The following is a 19,986-nucleotide window of genomic DNA, read 5'->3' as shown; positions in this document are numbered from 1 at the left end:
GATCTAGAGAGTATACAGAACTGTGGTAAACTCTAATGTAATAGGGTAAATAGGATACTAGAGAGATGCCTAGCGGCTCTGTTAGAAGGAGTTGCATGACATTTTCAATCTGAAGCCAAGAAGCCACAAGCCTATCACACCTATTTTGAGGTTGCGGTGGAGATGTGAGGCAAATGTGTCAAGGCCATAAGTATATAATTGGTTTTGCAAGATAGTAGAACAGTACAATTGTTTTATGGAATCAATGTAAATGGACTAAAATGTATGAAGTCACTCATCCATAATTATTCAAAAGGTTTACAGAAGGGGTGCAAAATTAAACTGGAGTTATTTCTGCATCAGTACATTCTCTACAGGCAGCACGGTAGCATTGTGGATAGCACAATTGCTTCACAGCTCCAGGGTCCCAGGTTCGATTCCGGCTTGGGTCACTGTCTGTGTGGAGTCCGCACATCCTCCCAGTGTGTGCGTGGGTTATCTCCGGGTGCTCCGGTTTCCTCCCACAGTCCAAAGATGTGCAGGTTAGGTGGATTGGCTATGATAAATTGCCCTTAGTGTCCAAAATTGCCCTTAGTGGTGGGTGGGGTTACTGGGTTGTGGGGATAGGGTGGAGGTGTTGACCTTGGGTGGGATGCTCTTTCCAAGAGCCGGTGCAGACTCGATGGGCCGAATGGCCTCTTTCTGCACTGTAAATTCTAGCATCTACACAGAAACAGCTGTTGTCAGGGCTGAGAAAAGGGGGACAAATAAATGAAATTTGGGTATCACAAATCAATTCTAAAAGTCTAATTCTAGGTTGTCGACAATAATTCCAAGATAAGGGGATCATATATATAACTGGCTGTAAATGTGCCGGAAGACCTGGAATGCTGGAGGAAGAACACAACGAGAAAGGAATGAGGTTGAAGTCAACGGAGGAGCATGGGGAAGGGGTGGAAACATGCCCGACTGCTGCCGCCCTGACACTTAAAAGACCATTGAATGCCGCCACTGTAAAAGCACAGGAACCCTCTATTCTCTCGGCTTCCGAGTGCAGAACGTACAAGGGAGTATATTCTAATGACGAATATTTCAGATTTGTAACGAATGACATTTACTGATATTTGCAAAAGACCAAATATATTTTTCATATTGTCAAGTATGAGAAAAGTTTGCCTGAAACATTTTTAGGACCGAGGAAGGTCAGTCAGTCAGTGAGGTCCCGGCTCAACACAAAAGAACCCGATTGAGAAGCAGCTCGGCCGTGACTATCCCCCCACCGCCCCGGATAGCGACATAAAGAACGAGAAAGGCGCTCTCTGATGCATACTTGCCTCCATTGTGCAGGTGGGATTAAAGGTAAATGGTGCGCTCTTTATTTTTTTATTAAAGTTCCCTCGAGTCAGGTTTTATAAACGTATTTTAATTTTCAATGAAGCAATATGACTGTAACCATCGACCACAAAATGGCGAGTCACACCGCAGCTCAACCAAACCTGACGTTGGGAATACCGCCCCTCCTCTGCCCTCCAGGCACTGATTGGTGGGTTTCCCCTCCTCCCCCCACCAATTGTTAACGCCTCTCTCTCCAAGCGGGCCATTGATTGGACAAGTTCGACGTCAGTCAGAGTTCCTCCCGCGGTCTGATTGGACAGGATCGATCAAAGGTAAGCCTTAGGAAGTCTGCTGAACCAATGGCGCGAGGCTTTGTTGGGAAGTGGCGCCGCACTAGCCAGCGGGAGCCTGACAATCGGATCGGAGCAAGCGCGCGCGTACGTCCTGGGTCAGTTGAAGCCAACGTGTGGTGTGGCGGCGGGGAGAGATGGGCAAAAGGAAGAGCGGCGCAAAGTTGCGGGGACTCGGCAGCAACTTAACCAAGAAACAGAAAAAACACTTGCGGGATTTCGGGGAGGAACATCCCTTTCATGATGAGTGAGTGTCACCTACCACAAGCTGAGGGCCGCATCTCATCCTGAAGTTCGTGTTTCTTCTGAATCGCCTGATTTTTTTTTCTACGTTGAAATCTTTGGATATTTTTTTGACAGAACTTTTGTTGTGGCCCAGTAGGATTGTAAATCTTTGGTATTCTCGGGGTGGTATGGGTGGCAAGCACTGCTGCCTCACAGCGCCAGGACCCGGGTTCAATTCCTGCGTTGGGTCACTGTGCGGAGTCTGCACATTCTCCCCGTGCCTGCATGAGTTTCCTCCGGGTGCTCCGGTTTCCTCCCACAGTCCAAAGATGTGCGGGCTAGGTGGATTCCTTGTGCGGGTTATGGGGGTAGTCCTGGTGTGCCCTTCTGGAGGGTCGGTGTAGAACATACAGTGCAGAAGGAGGCCATTCGGCCCATCGAGTCTGCGCCGACCCACTTAAGCCCTCACTTCCACCCTAACCCAATAACCCCTCCTAACATTTTGGACACTAAGGGCAATTTAGCATGGCCAATCCGTCTAACCTGCACGTCTTTGGACTGTGGGAGGAAACCGGAGTACCTGGAGGAAACCCACATGTGGAAAACGCGCAGACTCCGCACAGTGACCCAGCGGGGAATCGAACCTGGAACCCTGGCGCTGTGAAGCCACTGTTACCGTGCTGCCCAGCGAAGTTTTTTCTGCATTTAAAAAGTTTGGGGACCGACGTGGACATGGAAAATCAAAACAAATGGAAATATGAATAAATTCAAGAATCTGGCATGAATTGTAAATATGAATGCACATCGGAAAATGTGGGCTTGGGAACATTGGTCACAGGAAATGTGACAACTGATTGTACAAATGAAGTTGTTGCTTAGTTTCTTCATGTGTGTTTTGCCAATGGCTGTTTCTTGTTGTGCATAAATCTTGCTACTAAATGTTAAATCCCACTAAAAAAACATTAAAAAAAAAAAACACTGATTAGGCCACAGCTCGAGTGCTGCGTGCAGTTCAGGTCACCACACTATAGGAAGGAAGTGATTGCATTAATAATAATAATCTTTTATTGCCACAAGTAGGCTTACATTAACACCGATGAAGTTACTGTGAAAAGCCCCTAGTTGCCACATTCCGGCACCTGTTTGGGTACACAGAGGGAGAATTCAGAATGTACAAATTACCTAACAGCATGTCTTTGAGGACTTGTGGGTGGAAACCGGAGCACCTGGTGGAAACCCACGCAGACACTGGGAGAGCTTGGTGACTCTGCACAGAAAATGACCCAAGCCGGGAATCGAACCAAGGACCCTGTCGCTGTGAAGCAACAGTGCTAACCACTGTGCTACCATGCCGCAAAGAGGATGCAGAGATTCACCAGTATTTTGCCTGGCTGGAGCGTTTCAGCTATCAAAAGACACTGGATAGACTGGGGTTATTTTCCTTGGAGCAGAGAAGGCTGAGGGGTACCTGATTAATGAACATAAAATTGAGGGATATAGATAGTCCAAAGATGTGCAGGTTAGGTGGATTGGCCATGCTAAATTGCCCTTGGGTTAGCTGGGGCTACGGGGACAGGGTGAAGATGTGGGCTTAAGTAAGGTGCTCTTTCCAAGAGCTGGTGCAGACTCGATGGGCCAAATGGCCTCATGCACTGTAAATTCTATGATAGCCTGGATAGGAAGGAGCAAGTGACTTAGCGGAAGGCTCAATAACCAGGGGGCATAGCTTTAAGCGGATGTGAGGAAAAACATTTTCATCCAGAGTGGTTGGAATATGGAACTCACTGACTGAAAGGGTGGTAGAGGGGGGAAACCCTCTGAACATTTAAGAAGTATTTAGATGAGCGCTTGAAATGCCATTGTATACCAGACTACAGGCCAAGAACTGGAAAATGGAATTAGAGTAGATAGGTGCACACAGATGATGGGCCAAAGGGCCTCTTTCCATGCTGTAAAACTTTTATGAGTAAAATACAAGAACAGGAGTAGGCCATTTGGTTTTTCAAGCATGCTCTGCCATTCAGTAAGTTGGCTGATCTTCCACCTCAACATTCCCACACTATATCCCCATATCCCTTAGTATCCTCAGGCTTGAATATTTATTGGCGGCACGGTAGCACAGTGGTTAACACTTGCTTCACAGTGCCAGGGTCCCAGGTTCGATTCCCGGCTTGGGTCACTGTCTGTGCAGAGTCTGCAGATTTTCCGTGTCTGCCTGGGTTTCCTCCAGGTGCCATTTCCTCCCAAAAGTCCCAAAAGACATGCTGTTACGTGAATTGGACATTCTGAATTCTCCCTCCGTGTACCCGAACAGGTGCCGGAATGTGGCAACTAGGGGCTTTTCACAGTAACTTCATTGCGGTGTTAATGTAATGCCTCCACATATGTTTCCTTGTTCCAAGGGTGAGGTTTCCCTCCGGCCGTCTACTGGCTTTTCGGCCGGGCAGTTGACTCTTTCCCATCTTGGTTGGCAGTGCAGTGTATATTCCCTTGCTTTAACTTTTAAAGGTTCATTTTTATCATAGTATTTACAGTGCAGAAGGAGGCCATTTGGCCCATCAAGTCTGCACCGGCTCTCTGAAAGAGCATCCTACCCAACTGCACACCTCCACCCTATCCCCATAACCCAGTAACCCCACCCAACACTAAGGGCAATTTTGGACACTAAGGGCAATTTAGCATGGCCAACCCACCTAACCTGCACATCCTTTGGACCCGGAGGAAACCAGCACACACACGGGGAAAACGTGCAGACTCCGCACAGACAGTGACCCAAGCGGGAATCGAACTTGGGACCCTGGAGCTGTGAAGCAATTGTGCTAACCACCATGCTACCGTGCTTGCCCATGTTTAGGTGAGGTGAACATCTCCGAGGGGAAAGATAATGTATAAAAATGGTTCCAGGGATGAGTCACTTTTCACAGTAACTTGGGCAGCAAGGTAGCACAAGTGGATAGCACTGTGGCTTCACAGCGCCAGGGTCCTAGGTACGATTCCCCACTGGGCCATTGTCTATGCGGAGTCTGCACGTTCTCCCCGTGTCCATGGGTTTCCTCCGGGTGCTCCGGTTTCCTCCCACAGTCCAAAGATGTGCAGGTTAGGTGGATTGGCCATGATAAATTTCCCTTAGTGCCCAAAAAGGTTCTTACAACGCCAGGTTAAAGTCCAACAGGTTTGTTTCCAAGCACAACGCAACGCCATCTGCGCTCTCAAGACCAACCGCAACATCGTCATCAAACCAGCAGACAAAGGAGGGGCCACCAAAATACTGAATAGAACGGACTACTGCAAAGAAGTATACCGACAACTCAACAACCAGGAACACTACAGACAGTTACCCGCAGATCCGACCAAGGAACACATCCGCCAACTCAACAGACTGATCAAGACCTTGGATCCAGACTTTCAGAGCACCCTACGTGCTCTCATCCCACGTACTCCCCGCATTGGAGATCTCTACTGCCTCCCGAAAATACACAAGGCCAACACACCAGGCCGTCCTATTGTTTCAAGCAATGGGACCCTGTGTGAGAACCTCTCTGGCTACATCGAGGGCATCTTGAAACCCATCGTACAAAATACGCCCAGATTCTGTCGCGACACGACGGACCTCCGACAGAAACTCAGCACCCATGGACCAGTTGAACCAGGAACATTCCTCGTCACAATGGACATCTCGGCACTCTACACCAGCATCCCCCATGACGACGGCATTGCTGCAACAGCCTCAGTATTCAACGCCGACAACTGCCAATCTCCAGATGCAATTCTGCAACTCATCCGCTTCATTCTGGATCACAACGTCTTCACCTTCGACAACAATTTCTTCATCCAGACGCATGGAACAGCCATGGGGACCAAATTTGCACCTCAATATGCCAACATCTTCATGCACAAGTTTGAACAAGACCTCCTCACCGCACAGGACCTTCAACCGACGTTATACACCAGATACATCGATGACATTTTTTTCCTTTGGACCCATGGCGAAGAATCACTGAAACGACTACACGATTACATCAATAAGTTCCATCCCACCATCAGACTCACCATGGACTACTCTCCAAAATCAGTTGCATTCTTGGACACACTCATCTCCATCAATGACGGTCACCTCAGCACTTTGCTTTACCGCAAACCCACGGATAACCTCACGATGCTCCACGTCTCCAGCTTCCACCCTAAACACATTAAAGAAGCCATCCCCTATGGACAAGCCCTCCATATACACAGGATCTGCTCAGACGAGGAGGAGTGTTACAGATGCTAAAAGATGCCCTCGTACGAACGGGATATGGCGCTCGACTCATCGACAGTTCCAACGTGCCACAGCAAAAAACCGCACTGACCTCCTCAGAAGACAAACACAGGACACAACCGACAGAGTACCCTTCGTCGTCCAGTACTTTCCCGGAGCGGAGAAACTACGACATCACCTTCGCAGTCTTCAACACGTCATCGATGAAGATGAACATCTTGCCAAGGTCATCCCCACACCCTCACTACTTGCCTTCAAACAACCGCGCAACCTCAAACAAACCATTGTTTGCAGCAAACTACCCAGTCTTCAGAACAGCGACCACGACACCACACAACCTTGCCATGGCAATCTCTGCAAGACGTGCCAGATCATAGACATGGATACCACCATTACACGTGAGAACACCACCCACCAGGTACGCGGTACATACTCGTGCGACTCGGCCAACGTTATCTACCTCATACGCTGCAGGAAAGGATGTCCCGAAGCGTGGTACATTGGCGAGACCATGCAGACACTGCGACAACGAATGAACGGACATCGCGTGACAATCACCAGGCAGGAATGTTCCCTTCCAGTCGGGGAACACTTCAGCAGTCAAGGGCATTCAGCCTCTGATCTACAGGTTAGCGTTCTCCAAGGCGGCCTTTAGGAAGCGCGACAACGCAGAATCGCCGAGCAGAAACTTATAGCCAAATTCCGCACACATGAGTGCGGCCTCAACCGGGACCTGGGATTCATGTCGCATTACATTCATCCCTCACCACCTAGCCTGGGCTTGCGAAATCCTACCAACTGTCCTGGCTTGAGACAATTCACACCTCTTTAACCTGGGGTTATCCCTATCTCTGGACTTAATTACCTGCAAATGTTCGCATTCTAAGCAATGTCTTGCATCTTTGAATTTGTCTATATATATATATATATATATATATATATATATATATATATATATATATATATATATATATATATCTGTTTCTGGAACAAACCTCTTCATTCACCTGAGGAAGGAGCAGTGCTCCGAAAGCGAAGTGTTTGAAACAAATCTGTTGTACTCTAACCTGGTGCAAAACTTCTTACTGTGCTCACCCCAGTCCAACGCCGGCATCTCCACATCATCCCAAAAAGATTAGGAGGGGTTACTGGGATAGTGAGGGCTTAAGTGGGTTGGTGCAGCCTAGATGGGCCGAATGGCCTTCTGCACTGTATGTTCTATGTTCATTGCAGTGTTAATGCAAGTCTACTTGTGACAATAAAAATATTATTATTCAGTTATTAAGATAGATTGGAACTGTTAGGACTGTTTGCTTGGAGAAGCGAAGACTAAGAAGAGATTTGGTAGAGGTATTAAAAATCATGAGGTAGCTGGACAGAATAGATTGGGAGAAGACATAGAAGCAGAATTGGGCCATTCGGCCCATCGAGTCTGCTCCACCATTCAATCATGACCTATGTTTCTCGTGACCATTCTCCTGCCTTCTCCCCATAACCCCTGATCCCATTAATCAAGAACCTATCTATCTCTGTCTTAAAGACACTCAATGACTTGTTCTCCAGATCCTTTTGGGACATCGAGGAGCAGCCAGTGACACTGATGTCTGAGGGAGTGGGCTTTTAATTGGGTGGAAGAGAGTGCTGATCAAGTTGACTGCCGTGTCCTTAATACTGTTTAGTCTCTGAATGTTGGAGCAGTAGCCATCTATGGAAGTGATAGAGTATTTCTGGGGAAGTGGTAGAATATTCCGTTGTAGTCTTGACATGCCTTGTAGGAGGCAGAGAGTATTTGGGGCACAGGATGTTACCATTCACTGCAGAATGTCAGCTATTGACTTGATCTAGATTTGAATTGCTGTTACTGTCTTTGCTTTCAAATGCTTACTTTTGTATTTGCGTTTTAGTAGAAAAACATGACATTTATGTTGAGGGAGCAACAATGTTTCTGCATAACTGTTGTTGGATTTATAGATGCAATCCAAATCCTGTCTTAAAAACAGGTTATCCTTGTAGTAAATTTTGTAACTTTTGGATATTGTTTTTCAGAGTATTGGAAAAAGCACAACCAGCTCAAATTGTTGAACTGGTGAGTTATTATTTTATGATTTTTGTATCTTTTTCTCAAAGAATGCTTTATGTTCAGGTTAAATTTATTTAAACAACAAGCATTTGCGTTAAGTTGCTACTGCAACTGAATATCTCTGGAAATGTGCATGTGCCAGTCACACAATATTCGATGTACTGAAAGCACATGTTCTTCACCATCCCAGGCATGGATAGTGCACCTTTTCATGTAAAAAAAAATGTTCTAAGGCGCTTCACAACGCATAATCAAGCAAACATTGCGCTTGCGCTAAGGCAATATAGGCCAAATTACCAAAAATTGATTATTTATAAGGGGGTGAGGGTTTAAGAAAGCAATTTTAGAGCATGGCAGATCTAAATTGCCGAAGGAGCAGCTGCCAATGGTAAGGCAAAGAAAGTGGGGGATGTACAAAAGAGTCAAAATGAAAGGAATGTCGAGAATGTGGGGAGACATTCTTGGAATGGGAAAGATTAGCGGTACAAGAGGGTAAGACAGTAAAGAATTGAACATGGAAATTAGAATTGAAAAGTGAGGTGTTTGAGGCAATTGAAACCAATGTATTCTAGCAAGAATAGGGATATAGGAATTGGTATGGAATGGAATACAGCCAACAGGGTATGAGATGAGCTGAAAATTTATGGATAGAGGAGGGAATTGAAAGTAGATGAGTTTGGAGATAACAAAAGGCATGGATGTGAGTTTTAGTGCATTTGGGCTGAGTCAGTGGTGCACATGTATTTATGATGGAGGGTAAATGATGGATGGAAGTTTACCATGATGCTGAATATGATGCCAAAATTCTGAATAGTCCAGTTCACTAAAATAGTGCCTAGTGAGGTGCGTGGAGTTCATTTACAATGCCTGAAAGTGGTGACTGCAGATATGCTTGATTATTTTTAATCCAAACAATTTCAGACAGACAGCTCAGAACAGTCTGGTTCAGAGAGCGATGCAGAATCTGGCACAGAACAGGTGACTGCCTACCAACATCTGTGTTCCACCTTAAAAAATGTTGGAGAGGATGAAGACTCTGTCTCTGACCATGGCAGTGAAAGTGAATTTGAAGATGAAGTGGAAGAGGACCAAGATAAAGATGATGAGAAGGATGGTAGTGAAGTCGATGATGAAAATGACCAAGAGGAAAAAGGTATTTTTTAAGTTTATTTCTATTATTTGCATATTAAAAACAAGCTAGGAGAGATGATTCTTAGGTAAAAAGAGCAAACTTAAAAAAAAAATCAAGATCCATTGTAAAGGGAACTTTCAATGGTGGCATGTAGATGGAGGTCGCACGATAGTTGTCTTTGTTTTTTGGGTTTTATGCTGAATCTCAGGGGTACTCAGGGTGTGGGAAGTCATAAGGAGTTGGTGGAATGTCGAACTCCCAGAAGAAAGGCCTTGGAAATAAGGGGACGAGTGAAGGTACGACGGCGAGCTTTGCTGTGAGGCCAGCAGGAAGAAAGATGGCGGGGGCCGGTTCGTTGGATGGGGCCGCTCCCATCACAGTTGAAACTCTGACCGAGGTGGTGTCAGTGGAGTTTGAAAAGCTGCTTGCCAAACATTTAGAGGTGCTTCGGAGGGCCATGATAGCTTTGCTTAAGAATGGGTGGAGGAGGCGCTTGCCCCAATAAAGGTTGCAGCAGCAAAGACGTTGGTCGAGGTGCGGGAGCAAGGAGAGAAGTTGAAGGGGGTGGAGGAGGCACTGTCGCAACATAGCGGCCAGTTCACTTCAATGGGCGAGGAGCTGCGGAGATCAAGAGAGGGCTCAGCCAATGTGGAAGACCTGGAGAACAGGTTGAGGAGACAAAATTTGAGGATAGTGTGTCTGCCCGAGGGGATGGAGGGTCCGAGGCCAACAGAGTATTTTGCGAACATGTTTGTGTGCGAGGCTGGGGCTGATACAGCTGAAGGTGATGTACAGGGTGCACCTGACAAAGTCAAGGATGGGCTGGCTGTTTGAGGGGGTAGAGGATGTCGGAGAACTATTGTGGGAGCGGCAAACCATGTACACCTGTTTTGGTTCTGCCCAAAACTGGAAAGGTTTTGGAGGGTGGTCCTCTGGAAGCCCTACTCTGGGTGTCGGACCGTCTGGAGTTGCTCACGGGTGAGGGGGCAAATGGTTTGGCCTGCACTTTGCTGATTGCTCACATGCGGGTCTTGCTGGGGTGGAGGTGAGCTTCTCCACCCTATTTCTCGATGTGGCGGCGGGACCTGCTGGAGTTTTTAGCCCTGAAGAAAGTCGGGGCGAGAGATGTGTTCTACAAAAGTTGGGGTTTGTTCATTTTGCGTTTTGGAGAGTTGGTTACCGTTGGTGTTGAGGGAGGGATGGGGAGTGGGAGAGAGGGGGAGGGGTGGGTGGGGGGTTTAATCTGTTGGGTGGGTCTTGTTCCTATTGTAAATTGTAAAAATGTAAAATTTGGAATAAAGCTTTTTTAAAAAAAAAAATCCATTGTAAAGAGTTTATATTCTGACATTAAATCATAATCTGCCATTATATTAACCTTTTTCTTCCTTGATTGTTACTTCATGTTAGCTGATGTATTCAGTAAAGAAGAAAAGGAAAGCAGTACTGCAGAAAAACAACTTGCAAAGGAGGAAATGGTACAAGATGATACCAATGACTTAGAAGCTGATTTTACTGATGTAAAGGATGAAGCCAAATTCTGTCTAGAAAATAATTTCATTGGAGATGGAAGTGAAGATGAAAGTGATGACAGTTCTGACGGTATGACTTTTCTCTCTCTTTTTTTTTTATACCCAATTCATTTTTTCCAATTAAGGGGCAATTTGGTGTGGTGGCCAATCTACCTACTTTGTACATCTTTGTGTTGTGGGGATGAAACCCACGCAAACATGGGGAGAATGTGCAAACTCCACACTGACAATGACCCAGAGCCGGGATCGAACCTGGGACCTCGGCTCTGTGAGACTGCAATGCTAACCACTGTGCCGCCATGCTGCCTGGAAAGTAGGATTTTTAAGAAACATTTTTAGAATATTGTGCAGGCTTTCATTAAACTACATAGAAATTATGAAACCGCTCAACCAGTTTGTATTCGTACTTATTCATCACATGGGCAGGTAACCTGAACTTGTGAGCCTACTTTTTTCCCTTTTATTCTTCTTTCAATTACATATTTGCCTGTTCTTAATGTTGGCATGGTCTCTACTTCCACCATTAAATCTGTTCATGCATTCCTCAACTTCATAACTGTCTGTATTTTTTTAAAAAAAAGAGTTCTGCTCTGCACTAATTCTTTGCATTTAATTTTGCCCCTATGTCCACTTATCCTAGATCCTCAGTCACCCTCTCTCACTCCTTCATAACTTTAAATACTTCTGCCAAAACACCTGTTAATCTTTTTGAATGGAAAAGTCAAAGGAGTAGTAATATCCTCTTTATTCTGGCACCTTGTTATTGGCATGAAGGGCTAATGTACTGATTCTGTGGACAGAAGAAAACAGGAAATTCAGGTACAATCTTTTTCAATAAGAATCTGATTAGCATATATAATTTGATTGGATTAAATAACTTCCAATGGAAACCTGGAAGATCCGATGCAGAGAGATCTGGATGAATTGTTCGGCATAGTAGCTGAAATTAAATTGATATTTGCAAGGGCATAGTGAAATAATTCAGTGCATTATGAGATAATTGAAACTGCCTATATAGTGTGGCAGTGATTAGTAAAGCAGAGTATTACATTGTAGAATATGTAAAAATTACAGGACATCCTGACAGTGCATTTGATAATTCGTCACTTGGGGTAATGTTTGTAGTTCTGCTTTCCAGATGACAAAAAATGTCATGGCACAGAAATAGGTGTAACATTGAGCAACCTGTTCAATCTGTGACACCTGAAATAATTTGTGTAGATGATGCAGAGCATCACTGATGCGTGATAAAGTTGTGGAAAGCAAGATTGTATTGCGCTTCTTCTGTGTAGTACCAAACATCAGTGGTGGACTTCCGGTGATGTGGAGATGCCGGCGTTGGACTGGGGTGAGCACAGTACGAAGTCTTACAACACCAGGTTAAAGTCCAACAGGTTTGTTTCGATGTCACTAGCTTTCAGAGCGCTGCTCCTTCCTCAGGTGAATGAAGAGGTATGTTCCAGAAACACATATATAGACAAATTCGGTGACAGCGGGTGGGAGGCAGCCGCAAGTTGGAGGGCTCCTGCTCGGTTACAGAATTTTCGGGGTTTTAACACCCGGTCCCGCGGGCAACGGAGGCTGAAAGAAGGCACAGTGAGGAGAAATGTCCAAGTTTGGGGAAAAAACGGCCGTGAAAAAGAGGATTAATGAAAGTCTGCCGGTGAGTGGAAAAGTCAGCGCAGCAACTGTAATGAAAGCGGAGGCTAGGGCCGCATTGCTCACAGCAGAAGAAATGACCAAGGTGATGGCTGTGGAACTTGAAAAACAGTTCACAAAGCACATGGAAGCGATGAAGGAGGAGATGGGGGCGGTATTGAAAGTGCTGGTGGAGGAGGCGATTGCCCCGGTGAGGGCGGCGGTATGGAGCGCAGCGGCGGAGGTGCAAGGTGAGACACAGAGGACGTGGAAGAGGCATTATCGCAGCACTGTGATCAACTCACCTCGATGGGGAAGGAGCTGCGGAGGGTGATAGAGACCAACAAGGGTCTGCAAGCCAAAATGGAAGACCTGGAAAACCGATCCAGGCGGCAGAATCTGAGGATCGTGGGTCTGCCCGAAGGGGTGGAAGGCCCGAGGCCGACTGAGTATTTTGCCACCATGTTGGAGGAGTTCTTGGGGGAGGGGGACGATCCCTTTCGATACGAACTGGATCGGGCTCCTAGGTCGTGGAGGCCTATACCAAAGGCGAGTGAGCCGCCAAGAGTAGTGACTATTTGTTTCCGCAGGTACAGTGTGAAGGAGAATGTCCTGTGCTGGGCAAAGCAGCAGCGGGTAGTGCAGTGGGCTAGAGCTTGTTTACGCATGTACCAGGACTTTACGGTGGAGTTGGCGAGGAGGCGGGCGGCCTTCAGCCGGGTGAAGAAGGCACTGTACAAAAGCAAACTGCATTGCAGCACACTGTATCCAGCTAAGCTGAGGGTGACCTACAAATCCAAGGACTTTTATTTTGGGGCGGCGGAGGGGTTTGCGAAGGCAGAAGGACTGTGGCACAATTGAGAAATGGGACTGAGAGCTGGCCTTGTACTGATGTAGCCTCATGTAACTTTCACGGCGTGTTGGTGTATGTACTAAATGAGTCGATGCTGTATATTTAGATGTCTTACAACATCAGGTTAAAGTCCAACAGGTTTGTTTCAAACACTAGCACTCCGAAAGCTAGTGTTTGATACAAACCTGTTGGACTTTAACCTGGTGTTGTAAGACTTCTTACTGTGCACACCCCAGTCCAACGCTGGCAACTCCACATCATGGCTGTATATTTAGACAAGGGAAGAGTTGGGACTTTCATTTGCAATGATGGTTCTTTAGGGCTTGGGTGTGTATGCTGGGGTTGTGTGTTAAAGGGGATTTGTTTGCTTCCCTGGGACCGGGCAAGGGGGAAGGAGACCAGGGCGGGGGGCCTCCACATGGGAATGAGGTGGAGGGGAGGGGCTGCGGTCATCGGAGCCTGGTAGAACAGGTTTCGATGAGTCTAGCCAGGGTGAAAAGTTGGGGGAAGGAGATTACAAGAGGAAGTGGTGGGGGAGGAATCTGGGGGGGGGGGGTCTACAATTCATGGGTGTCATTCACAGTACACTTTTGGGGATTGAATGGCTTTGAATATTAGGGGGGGTGGACTATATATGTCAATGGTGACCACAGGCGATTCCTGATTCCTTTTTTCTTTTTTGTTCTTGGGAGGTTTTGTTTTATTTGATGTTTATATTGTCATGCGGGCTGTTGTTTGGGGGTTGGTGGGAGGATGGGATCATTGTTGTTAATAAGGGGATTGACATTGTATTCGTTACCGTTTGTTGGTGGGCTGTAAATTTTGAATAATATGTGAAAATGGAGAATTAAAATATTTTAACATCAATGGTGTTATTCTGTGCCCTCATGGGCAAATGGGGGGATTATCCATGAATGCTTTGGCAAATGCTTTCTACATTATTGAGTTGAGAAGATCCATGAGAGCAGAAATGATGGGTCTAGTGTCGTTGTACTGCACCTTGAAGAACAGAAAGCTCCCATGTTTGCTACACAGTTCCACCAGGGGCAACAGTGGGATTGTTCACCAGAGTGATTTAAAGATCTGAAAGCATCCAGAAAACTTTCAGCAGATCGGACATCAACTTCATATAAAATGAGGTTTGGCACTGAGAGGCTCTTCCAAGAAAAGCTGGATGGAGACATGGACTCAAAAGTTTTATCTCTCTCAACATTGATGAAGCACCTCTGAAAGTGAGCACTAAAATGTTTGAAATTCTAGCCAGCTACTTTTCATCAGAACTAGGAAATGTTGTTTTTCACAATCTGGATTTTGGAGCAGATATTTGCATCAACACTGGATCCATGTTTGATAAACTTAAGTATTTCACCAACATAAATTACCGTGGAACAATTTGATGTCTACCTTAATGGACTCCTGCGGACTCAGAAAATGGTTTAGAGCCTTGTTTTTCAAACTTTTCTTTCCTAGGACACACCTTACCAGCCAGCTGACTGTCGTGGCCCATGCCGGCCGATCTTCGCAACACACCATTATTGCTTACCTTTAATGCAACAGCATGAGCCTGTTTGATCCTCACAATCTCACTTCCTTTGTCATTCAATGTTACATTTGAAATGAAATGAATGAAAATCGCTTATTGTCACAAGTAGGCTTCAAATGAAGTTACTGTGAAAAGCCCTTACTCGCCACATTCCGGCACATTTCCACTCAGGACTTCAGCTGACGATTTAAGTTCTTGCAGCATCCTTTGAGAAAAATCAAAAGGTTTGTCCTCAAACTCACAGTCTTCAAATGCCTTTGAAGTTTTGAGGGTTTTAAACTTTCATTTACCAGTTCTTCCCTACATATAACACAACACAGGCTTTGCATCCTCATTTGCATTAGCACAATTAAAGCCATCCCACAAGAAATCATCTTTATACTGCTTTGTGCCCGATTTCAGTTTCTTCTTATGTTCATGGAGTGGAGCAAGATCACCAGAACTTTTCAGTGAGGTTTGGCAAGGGATTTGAGAGATCTCTGCAAGGCAGGACGGTGACTTTCTCTAGAATCCTCTCTTGCTGTTGGCAGACTTCTCCATTGGGCACAGGATTCCTGAGGCTGCACCACGACTCCCTCAACTTGCCAGTATACCTGCCGGGACTAACATAGCGGTTTGCCCATACAATGTCGCAATGAGGCACTGATGGCTAAAGTTGAGATGATCAGGTTGCTTCTGGGCAGGAATGGCAGTCTCAATCCTCCCCACCCTGGTCATGAGGTGGTGGCTGTATGAAACTGCAACATATCCTTCAGCCATGAAAGGCAATATCAATTTGGAATACAGAATCACATCTATGGAACAACCAGAATTTCCTAACCTTGTGTCACAAACTAAATTTAAGTGTATAAGTTGGATAACTCCTTGCATTGCAGAATTATGCAAATCTCAAGTATTGAACATCGAAGTTCTCCTATTTTGTTTAAAGCAAAACCATATTTTCTTTCAGATCCATTTAAGCAACATATGGATACAGAACTAGAGGACGATGATGTGAAAATTGTAACAGAGGTTAAAAGTACGATGCAGTCCAAGGTAATTCTCACCTAATAATTCTAATAAAAATTTGAATTCTGAGGAAGTTGAAATGGTTCATTTCCATCAGGTTTATTTTTGGCGAATGGTTTATCGTTATTCTCAAGTTGCTAAAAATGTTTGATTGAGAAAATGAGTTAGTATAAATTAAGCATATCTGCGGACTTCATGTTAAAGAGGCAGTTATTGTGCAGATTCTAATTTGTGTAACCCATCTCTAGCTACTCATACTGCTGTCAATATCTGCTATTTGCTGCAAAGATAAATTTAAATTTGTAGCTCTTTGACTCAGATGATATTTAAACTGTTAGCATAGTGATGGCGGTATACACTCTGAATTAGTTTTATACTCAGAAATAAATGACTAGCTCCCAATCACTGGTGTTCACTGGTCATGTTCTTTAATGCTTTTTTAAAAATGGCAATATATTTCTGCATTTGGTGATTCCGCACTTAATTTTAATTACAGGATCAGGATATAAATTGACCATGTACAATAGTTTGAAAACTTGCTAGCAATTGGACTGAAATTTTGTACTATATTCCTTTTGTGAAGTGATTTTGTTTAAGCAACTATAAGAGGTTTTCAAACAGGCTCTTTCCAAGCTAATATCTTGTTCATTTTTTACCAGTGGAATACTCTTGGGCAGCTAGTATGGTCTAGCCACCTTCCAAAATACACTCTTATCAAAGAGTTGTTGGTTGAATGTTTGAAAAATCTTCATCTTCATAAACCTCTAGAAACAACATGGCCCAAGATTAATGGCCAACTCCTTTCAATAGAAGATCAGCTTAATCAGCAAGAATTTTTCACACCACTTCAACAAGGACTGTTCAATATAATAAATAGTTACAAGGACTTGTATTATCCAGAAAGAACAGCTATTCGAAATGGGGAGGAAGTTCGCCGTGCTTATTGCTTACATGTAATAAATCATGTGTTGAAAGCAAATTCACAGGTGCTGAACAACAATGCCAAGAGCCGAGATCAAAAGGCAGAAGTAGATGATGACTTGAGGGATCAGGGACTTACAAGGCCTAAGGTAAGGAGCATTACCATGTGACAACTGAAAGTGCTAATAATAGCACGTGGGTTATTTGCACTTAATGCTGGTGTGTAATTTGAACTTTCACTAAATGCAAATATTGGTGGAGTTAGTCGACATGCAGTATGTTGTCATGGGCAACCAATAATATGTTTTGTGGCACTCGGTCAGGCTGCCTATAATCTAGCCTACTTCATGCCCAATGTGATCAGAGATGGATATGTAGGCAGGAAAAAACTAGTACGCTTTAAGCCCGTGTTCAAAGTTCATAGGCATGATAGAGGGGTTGGCTAAGGGTATTCATGAAACAAACTAAAAGCTATGGCAGTAAATAAATACTGCAAATGATTCAAACTGTTCAGCAAAAATTGCTTTGTTGTAATCAAATCAGTGAGAAAGATCTCAGTAGCTTATTAAATGAGGAGGCTTGCAATGTTGCAACAAAATAGTAGCCTATGGATTGGGAGAGTTTTAGAAACCAATAAAGGGAGTCTGTCATAACCCCCACGAGGACCACAGGGAAACTGTTGTCCAGCTCCCCGTGGGACTCGTGGAGTACGAGCTTCCCAGGTAGGGCAGAGGTCATCCAGCTGGAGCTCTTTAAACCTACATATACAGCCGGCTCAAGCAGGGCCCAGAGTGGTTTGTCATCCCAACAGGGACTGGATTGGGAGAGAGTTACTGCCGTGGGCAGATTATTGTGCATAGTTAAATAAACCCTTGTTCCATGACCACTGACTTCCTCAAGTTACTAAACTGGTGACAAGGACAAAGGAGACTCCGGACTCGCTTGTGGAACCGCACCGCCACCCCGGACGATTATTATCCTGGAATGTGTGGACATGAGTTCAGGGTGCCACAGAAGCCTTCGATGCAGGTCTGGGAGATCAAATTGAGGTCTACAGGATGATGAAAGGTAAGGATAAAGTAGACATGGAGCGGATGCTTCCTCTTGTGGGGCATTCTAGAACGAGATGTCATGGTCTTAGGATACGAGGTAGCAAATATAAAACTGAGTTGAGGAGAAACGACTTCTCCAAAAGGTTGTGAATCTGTGGAATTCGCTAACCCAGAGTGCGGTGGATGCTGGGTCAATGAATAAATTTAAGGAGGAGTTAGACAGATCTTTAATTGGTAATGGGTTGAAGGGTTATGGAGAACGGGGAGGTCTGTGGAATTAAGGCCAGGATGAGATCAGCGGTGATCGAATGGTGGAACAGACTCCATGGGCCAAATGGCCTAATTCTGCCCCTATATCTTATGAACTTATGGAAGACTGGATCTCGTATGCTAAACACATGAGGTGGCACTTCGAGACTAACGGTATTTTGGGAGAAGACCATCAGAAAGTTATCCTCCTACTGCCTGCGGGACCCCGACCGTTGGAATTATAAACTCTCACTTACCTGGCCGCACCAGACTCCAATTGTTTGACAAGCTGGCCATGTTGGTAGCTGAACATTATGACCCTAAACCTTCCATTATCATGCAGCAGTATACGTTTAATATGGCAATGTGATCTCCAGGTGAATTGGTCACTGACTTCTTGACCCGCCTTAGATGACTGGCAGAGCCTTGCAAGTTTGAGCTGTCTCTCTCCGAAATGTTGAGGGATAGGCTGGTTTGTGGAATAAACAACACAGCCACTCAGAGGAAGCTGCTGGTGGAGACCACCTTAGATTTAAAAAGAGACATCGAGCTGTCACTGTCCCGTGAGCATGCAGAGGAAGGACCTGCAGGGGTCCATGGATTACGGTGTCCATAGTTTGGCCCGACCTGTGTTTTGAACACCCACTGCATCACGGGGTAATGCCAGTCAGGCCAGATCGCTTCCCAAAGGGCAACCCCAGAGGCAATTTTGCAACCGGACCAAGCACCCCGGAGCCACCTGCGGGACACATCCTCTGAGAATGAGGGGGAATGTTTTTAAAAAAAAAAAAAATTTTAAAAAATTATTTGGAGTATCCAATTCATTTTTTCCAATTAAGGGGCAATTTAGCGTGGCCAATCCACCTAACCTGCACATTTTGGGTTGTGGGGGCGAAACCCATGCAAATACGGGAAGAATGTGCAAACACCACACAGACTGTGACCCAGAGCCGGGATCGAACCTGGGACCATGGCGCTGTGAGGCAGCAGTGCTAACCACTGTGCCGCCATGCTGTCCGATGAGGGGGATGGTTGGCTACATTGCGAAATGTGAGGTCAGAGGACACGTGATGGCCAGAGCCGCCAAATGAGACTCCCAGAACACCGTCCAAGGCAGCTACCGAGATCATCAGGGCCTTGCACATATGCCTCACAGAAGAGAAGAAGAGGAGGACTGTTTGATGCAGCTAAACTGTATCATGGCCCTGAATGTGGCACTGATCCTGGGCACATTACATGGTCATACTGTGGTGATGGAAATTGACACTGGAACTGCCATCTCCTTTGTGGGCCATCAGACGTTTTGATAATTTAGCACAGGGATCATGCTGCTGACTTTGCGTAGCACTTAGACAAGTTTGATGACCTATACTGGCAAGCGATTGAGCATTGTGGGGACCACAGTTACTCCTGTAAAACATGGGCAACAGGTTTTTCGATGGGCACCGAAGAACACCACTGAACTCCGGTTGTTCCTAAGCCTGGTTGGGAAGTTAATCGCCAACCTGGCCACCTTATTGGTTTTACTCCACATACTGTTGAAGGACCAGAAGTGGTTTTGAGGTGCATCACAAAACAAAGCAAAACTGAGGTAAAAGAGTGTCTTTCATCCACCCAGCTCCTCATTCACTGATCCAGCTTGGCTGCTAATCCTACATGCGATGCCTCCACCTAGCATTGGGACTGTTCTGGCCCACAGATGGGACTATGGCACGGAATGACCCATCACTTTCGCCTCGAGGATCCTGGCGGACGCTGAGCGGCAATGCGCTCAAATCAATAGTAATATTTGGCAGTAATATTTTGAGTTAAGAAATACCACTAATATGTTTAT

At 45.4% G+C, this 19,986-nt stretch overlaps 1 protein-coding gene across 2 annotated transcripts in view; it reads left to right on the top strand.

Annotated features, from left to right (window-relative positions):
- The first annotated feature begins 1,710 nt into the window (after positions 1-1,710).
- Positions 1,711-19,986, top strand: part of utp25 (UTP25 small subunit processor component) — a 52,621-nt gene continuing 34,345 nt past the window's right edge. For both annotated transcript variants that reach the window (XM_072509961.1, XM_072509952.1), the window contains exons 1-6: positions 1,711-1,911; positions 8,194-8,233; positions 9,149-9,380; positions 10,767-10,958; positions 15,872-15,957; positions 16,590-17,000. In XM_072509961.1, coding sequence (XP_072366062.1) covers positions 1,802-1,911; positions 8,194-8,233; positions 9,149-9,380; positions 10,767-10,958; positions 15,872-15,957; positions 16,590-17,000 — 1,071 coding nt within the window. In that variant the 5' untranslated portion in view covers positions 1,711-1,801. The remainder of the gene's footprint in view (positions 1,912-8,193; positions 8,234-9,148; positions 9,381-10,766; positions 10,959-15,871; positions 15,958-16,589; positions 17,001-19,986) is intronic.

The sequence above is a fragment of the Scyliorhinus torazame genome, chromosome 1 (genome assembly GCF_047496885.1).
Source record: "Scyliorhinus torazame isolate Kashiwa2021f chromosome 1, sScyTor2.1, whole genome shotgun sequence".
Lineage (NCBI taxonomy): Eukaryota > Metazoa > Chordata > Chondrichthyes > Carcharhiniformes > Scyliorhinidae > Scyliorhinus > Scyliorhinus torazame.
The sequence above is the reverse complement of the archived record's forward strand: the minus strand, read 5'-3'. Positions and strand labels throughout refer to the sequence as shown.